The 6,606-nt window shown below is 33.7% G+C and overlaps 1 protein-coding gene across 1 annotated transcript; it reads left to right on the top strand.

Annotated features, from left to right (window-relative positions):
• Window positions 1-712: 712 nt before the first annotated feature.
• LOC135121850 (uncharacterized) lies at window positions 713-3,525 on the top strand (the record flags this gene model as incomplete). The annotated part of the gene is made up of 3 exons (XM_064046132.1): window positions 713-1,064; window positions 1,475-2,697; window positions 3,196-3,525. Coding segments are annotated over 3 exons (1,905 nt in total), but the record flags the coding sequence as incomplete, so codon positions are not given.
• Between the last annotated feature and the right edge of the window lie 3,081 nt (window positions 3,526-6,606).

Here is a 6,606-nt window from a genome sequence, read left to right as displayed (position 1 = left end):
TCAGAAACGTCACTTTTGAAGTGTTTTCTTGTACTTTTAAGCCAATCAGATACCCTACGGGCTCGGAAAGTGCAACGAAACCATCAAATTTTAGCTAGAAACTGTATTTTTGTCGATTTTTATTGAATTTGAACTATATTTCAACGTTTTTTGATGGTTCTGAGCCACCAAACACACTTAAAGCATGCAGAATCGACTCAGAATAGGAAAAGGAGACGTTTAGGTCAATTTTATGCATTCTGGCGTTCGTAGATACAAGAAAACTGTTAAAATTCTTCAGAAACGTCACTTTTGAAGTGTTTTCTTGTACTTTTAAGCCAATCAGATACCCTACGGGCTCGGAAAGTGCAACGAAACCATCAAATTTTAGCTAGAAACTGTATTTTTGTCGATTTTTATTGAATTTGAACTATATTTCAACGTTTTTTGATGGTTCTGAGCCACCAAACACACTTAAAGCATGCAGAATCGACTCAGAATAGGAAAAGGAGACGTTTAGGTCAATTTTATGCATTCTGGCGTTCGTAGATACAAGAAAACTGTTAAAATTCTTCAGAAACGTCACTTTTGAAGTGTTTTCTTGTACTTTTAAGCCAATCAGATACCCTACGGGCTCGGAAAGTGCAACGAAACCATGAAATTTTAGCTAGAAACTGTATTTTTGTCGATTTTTATTGAATTTGAACTATAACCCAAAAATAATTTGTTGAAGGTGCCCTCTTTCGATGTCGATGTGTTCTCCGATATATCTTCCGATGGCATAAACGATACAAACGAGTGGAAAAAAAAAGTACACTATAAAACATCACGCGATAAGAGTGTCCAAAACCGATCCGGCCAAAAAACTAATAAACAGCAGAAAATTCCGAAGGATAACAATAATAAATCCGTTTTAGACCCAAAGGTTATCCCGTTTATTCCATCTAATCCATCATTAAACGTAGCATCGTCGAACATGGAAAAAAATGAAAAAAATGAAGAAATATCTTCTCACAACGCCCTAAATGATGCCGAAGGTTTTCAAACTGTTGTCTCAAGAAAGAAAAAGCGTAACTTCATTCGAGGTAAAGCTTCTGCTACAAATGAAAATGATACGTTGATAAAGGCTGTGCCGCGAAATGGGTATATCTATGTCGGTAATTTACATCCAAACACGTCTGATAACGATTTGAAGCTATTCTTAAAGTCTAAATTCTCTGATAAAGAAATTAGTGTTGACAAACTTCCTAAGAGGCCTACTGCCAAAAGCGTGTCATTCAAAATCACAGTGGAGAAAACAATTTTTAAGGATTTCTTCAAGGAGGAATTATGGCCGGAAGGAATTTTAGTGAAAAAATTTTACTTCTTAAAAAACGAAAAAGTGAATACGTCCCTAATGAATTAATAGAAAATTTCTGTTTCAAAGGGGCCAGTTTTCGAATTTTATTTTTAAACATACAGTGCATTAGAAACAAATTTAATATGCTTTTTTCAGAAGTGGAAATTCTAAAAATAAATTGTATCTGCCTTTGTGAACATTGGTTGAACCATATCGAAATCGATAATATTCATGTGCCCGATTTCAACACGGCAGCATTTTTTGCGCGGTCTTCAAAGAAGCATGGAGGAGTCATGCAGCTGATGCACCAAAGTATCCCCTTCAAGATTCTGTCTGATAAGGTATCAGCACTTTCTGCTGAGGTGGATTGCGAATTATGCGGCGTACTTATCACTAAGTTAGATTTAATTTTAATAACGGTTTATCGCTCGCCAAAAGGCGATTTTCATAAATTTATTGATACTATAGTCATTCTTCTTAATGAAATTCATTGCAAATCTAAATACGTCATAGTGGGTGGAGATTTTAACTTATTATTTGGCACTAATGATGCAAAAGCCAATTATTTTTGTAATCTTTTGTCTAGCTACGGCTTATATTCTACTGTCAGATTTAAAACGCGTTATAACAACACACTTGATAATGTGTTTACTAATATTAATTCAGATATGATAAATATAACACCTGCTAAACTTTATCAGTCGGACCATACTGGAATATGTGTAAATGTTACTCTAAAGGAAGCTGTATTCGATAACTCATTTATCCCTAAATATGTAAGGCCCATCTCACAGTTTGGGAAAATCATGTTTTTTAATTTATTACAACAAGTTGATTGGAGTTTCATTGATCAAAATTGCGACTTTAATGCGTCTGATTTGTTCTCGATCTTTATAGATACGCTACTATTGTATTATAATATCGCCTGTCCTGAGAAGAAACTATCGTGTAACAGATCCAAGGTCCATAATATAATTTGGTATACCCCTGATTTAAAAATCATGCGAGAAACTCTGCATCTAATATATAGTTCTTACAGATTATATGGGACTTTGGGTTTGAAAATAATATATAATAACTTTAAGCGTAAATATGAAGAAGCTGTTAAAAAAGCTAAAATTGCAGCTAATAATGTCTTTATTAAAAACAATTCTAATAATTCTAAAGCTATGTGGTCATTAATAAACAGAAGTAGAAAACGTACTATTCATGAAACTACAAAAATTTCCTCTAACGAATTCAATTTACATTTCTCGAGCATTGCTAAAAATATTCTTAATTCCTTACCAAATACTAATCTTGATCCTGTTAAAATTATGATATCTGTTAATAACACGTCACATATGTTCTTTAAATTCAGGACAGTTAGTGAGGTACAAGTACGTGAGGCATTGAATAAATTAAAAAATAAGAGCAGTAAAGATATTTATGGGTTCAATGTCGACGTTATAAAATCAGTAAAGGATATACTAATTGCACCTTTGACCAAATTAATAAATAAATGTATTGTTGACTCGGTTTTTCCAGACTGCTTAAAATTGGCTTTAGTATGTCCAATATACAAAAAAGGTAATGTCAATGAAGTTGATAACTATCGACCAATCTCCCTTCTTCCAGTGTTGTCTAAAGTGTTCGAAAAATTAATGTTAGAACAAATCCTTGAATTCTTTATTAGTAATAACTTGTTTTGTACAAATCAGTTTGGATTTCGAAAAGGCTTATCCACTGAAAAAGCTGTTCTATCTTTTATTGATAATGTCGTTAAATCCTTTCAAGATGGTGAATATTTTGTGTCTGCCTTTCTAGATCTTAGTAAGGCATTTGACTGCATGTCTCATGAAATACTAATCCGTAAACTTTTTTTTTACAACTTTCAGCCAGATGCCACTAGATTAATTTCATCGTATCTTTTGAATCGATTGCAAGTAGTCTCTGTTGATGGTATAGTCTCCGATAAAGAACAAATCGCGTATGGTGTACCTCAGGGGTCCATCTTAGGGCCTCTACTTTTCTTAATTTATGTGAACGATCTGCCATACTATTTCCCTGATTTTTTTACGATATTGTACGCGGACGATACTACTTTTAGTAAAAAGGCAATGTCATCTTCATTAGTAATAAGTACTCTTATGAATATATCTTCGCAAGCGGAACCTTGGTTTTTCGCCAACAAACTTTGCGTAAATAAGAACAAATCAGTTCAGATGGTATTTTCATTGAAGAAAGATAAGTCTTTTGCGGATACGAAAAGTACTAACAAGTTTCTCGGAATTGTTCTAGATACTAAATTACTTTGGCATGAACATGTGGATTATATTGTTCACATCATTTCTAAAAATACTTATCTCTTAAGAAACTTATCAAATCATGTTGATCAAAATATATTAAAAATTGCATATTATGCGCTAATACAATCTCACTTAGTATATGGTATACTAATCTGGGGACACAGCGCCTCGTCACAAAACCTTTTTAGGCTTCAAAGAAGAGCTATTAGAATCCTTTCAGGTATTGGTTATCGTAATGATTGCAAATTTTCATTTCAATCCTTAAATATTTTGACATTGCCCTGCTTGTACATCTATCACTGTTTTAAATTTTTAGTAAACCAAATTAATCAATTTCCTACACTGAGTTCTTTCCATGACTATAATACCAGGTCCACAAATTTGTTAATCGAAAATTTGAGAATAAACCGTTGCAGAACTGCCAGGAACTATTTCTGTATAGTGTTCTTTAACAAATTACCTCAGAGTTTCCGCAACCTTCCACCATCTCAATTTCTAAAAAAAATCAAGGATGTCTTAACCGAAAATAGTTTTTATAGTTTCAATGAATATTTTCAATATAATTTTGAGTAATTTCTTGTTTATCATGTAGCTAGCTCATAATCTACATAAGTATTGTATTGCATGGTTTTTATGTTTATTTTTACTATTACATTCTTGTAAACTTTGGACGAGTGTATAAACTTTATGTTTTTAGCACAATAAAATTACTTACTTACTTACTTACTTACTATATTTCAACGTTTTTTGATGGTTCTGAGCCACCAAACACACTTAAAGCATGCAGAATCGACTCAGAATAGGAAAAGGAGACGTTTAGGTCAATTTTATGCATTCTGGCGTTCGTAGATACAAGAAAACTGTTAAAATTCTTCAGAAACGTCACTTTTGAAGTGTTTTCTTGTACTTTTAAGCCAATCAGATACCCTACGGCCTCGGAAAGTGCAACGAAACCATCAAATTTTAGCTAGAAACTGTATTTTTGTCGATTTTTATTGAATTTGAACTATATTTCAACGTTTTTTGATGGTTCTGAGCCACCAAACTCACTTAAAGCATGCAGAATCGACTCAGAATAGGAAAAGGAGACGTTTAGGTCAATTTTATGCATTCTGGCGTTCGTAGATACAAGAAAACTGTTAAAATTCTTCAGAAACGTCACTTTTGAAGTGTTTTCTTGTACTTTTAAGCCAATCAGATACCCTACGGGCTCGGAAAGTGCAACGAAACCATCAAATTTTAGCTAGAAACTGTATTTTTGTCGATTTTTATTGAATTTGAACTATATTTCAACGTTTTTTGATGGTTCTGAGCCACCAAACACACTTAAAGCATGCAGAATCGACTCAGAATAGGAAAAGGAGACGTTTAGGTCAATTTTATGCATTCTGGCGTTCGTAGATACAAGAAAACTGTTAAAATTCTTCAGAAACGTCACTTTTGAAGTGTTTTCTTGTACTTTTAAGCCAATCAGATACCCTACGGGCTCGGAAAGTGCAACGAAACCATCAAATTTTAGCTAGAAACTGTATTTTTGTCGATTTTTATTGAATTTGAACTATATTTCAACGTTTTTTGATGGTTCTGAGCCACCAAACACACTTAAAGCATGCAGAATCGACTCAGAATAGGAAAAGGAGACGTTTAGGTCAATTTTATGCATTCTGGCGTTCGTAGATACAAGAAAACTGTTAAAATTCTTCAGAAACGTCACTTTTGAAGTGTTTTCTTGTACTTTTAAGCCAATCAGATACCCTACGGGCTCGGAAAGTGCAACGAAACCATCAAATTTTAGCTAGAAACTGTATTTTTGTCGATTTTTATTGAATTTGAACTATATTTCAACGTTTGTTGATGGTTCTGAGCCACCAAACACACTTAAAGCATGCACAATCGACTCAGAATAGGAAAAGGAGACGTTTAGGTCAATTTTATGCATTCTGGCGTTCGTAGATACAAGAAAACTGTTAAAATTCTTCAGAAACGTCACTTTTGAAGTGTTTTCTTGTACTTTTAAGCCAATCAGATACCCTACGGGCTCGGAAAGTGCAACGAAACCATGAAATTTTAGCTAGAAACTGTATTTTTGTCGATTTTTATTGAATTTGAACTATATTTCAACGTTTTTTGATGGTTCTGAGCCACCAAACACACTTAAAGCATGCAGAATCGACTCAGAATAGGAAAAGGAGACGTTTAGGTCAATTTTATGCATTCTGGCGTTCGTAGATACAAGAAAACTGTTAAAATTCTTCAGAAACGTCACTTTTGAAGTGTTTTCTTGTACTTTTAAGCCAATCAGATACCCTACGGCCTCGGAAAGTGCAACGAAACCATCAAATTTTAGCTAGAAACTGTATTTTTGTCGATTTTTATTGAATTTGAACTATATTTCAACGTTTTTTGATGGTTCTGAGCCACCAAACACACTTAAAGCATGCAGAATCGACTCAGAATAGGAAAAGGAGACGTTTAGGTCAATTTTATGCATTCTGGCGTTCGTAGATACAAGAAAACTGTTAAAATTCTTCAGAAACGTCACTTTTGAAGTGTTTTCTTGTACTTTTAAGCCAATCAGATACCCTACGGGCTCGGAAAGTGCAACGAAACCATCAAATTTTAGCTAGAAACTGTATTTTTGTCGATTTTTATTGAATTTGAACTATATTTCAACGTTTTTTGATGGTTCTGAGCCACCAAACACACTTAAAGCATGCAGAATCGACTCAGAATAGGAAAAGGAGACGTTTAGGTCAATTTTATGCATTCTGGCGTTCGTAGATACAAGAAAACTGTTAAAATTCTTCAGAAACGTCACTTTTGAAGTGTTTTCTTGTACTTTTAAGCCAATCAGATACCCTACGGGCTCGGAAAGTGCAACGAAACCATCAAATTTTAGCTAGAAACTGTATTTTTGTCGATTTTTATTGAATTTGAACTACATTTCAACGTTTTTTGATGGTTCTGAGCCACCAAACACACTTAAAGCATGCAGAATCG

The sequence above is a fragment of the Zophobas morio genome, unplaced genomic scaffold (assembly GCF_036711695.1).
Source record: "Zophobas morio isolate AGI-343-1 ecotype UQ-CSIRO unplaced genomic scaffold, CSIRO_AGI_Zmor_V1 ptg000742l, whole genome shotgun sequence".
In the NCBI taxonomy this organism is placed as follows: domain Eukaryota; kingdom Metazoa; phylum Arthropoda; class Insecta; order Coleoptera; family Tenebrionidae; genus Zophobas; species Zophobas morio.
The sequence above is the reverse complement of the archived record's forward strand: the minus strand, read 5'-3'. Positions and strand labels throughout refer to the sequence as shown.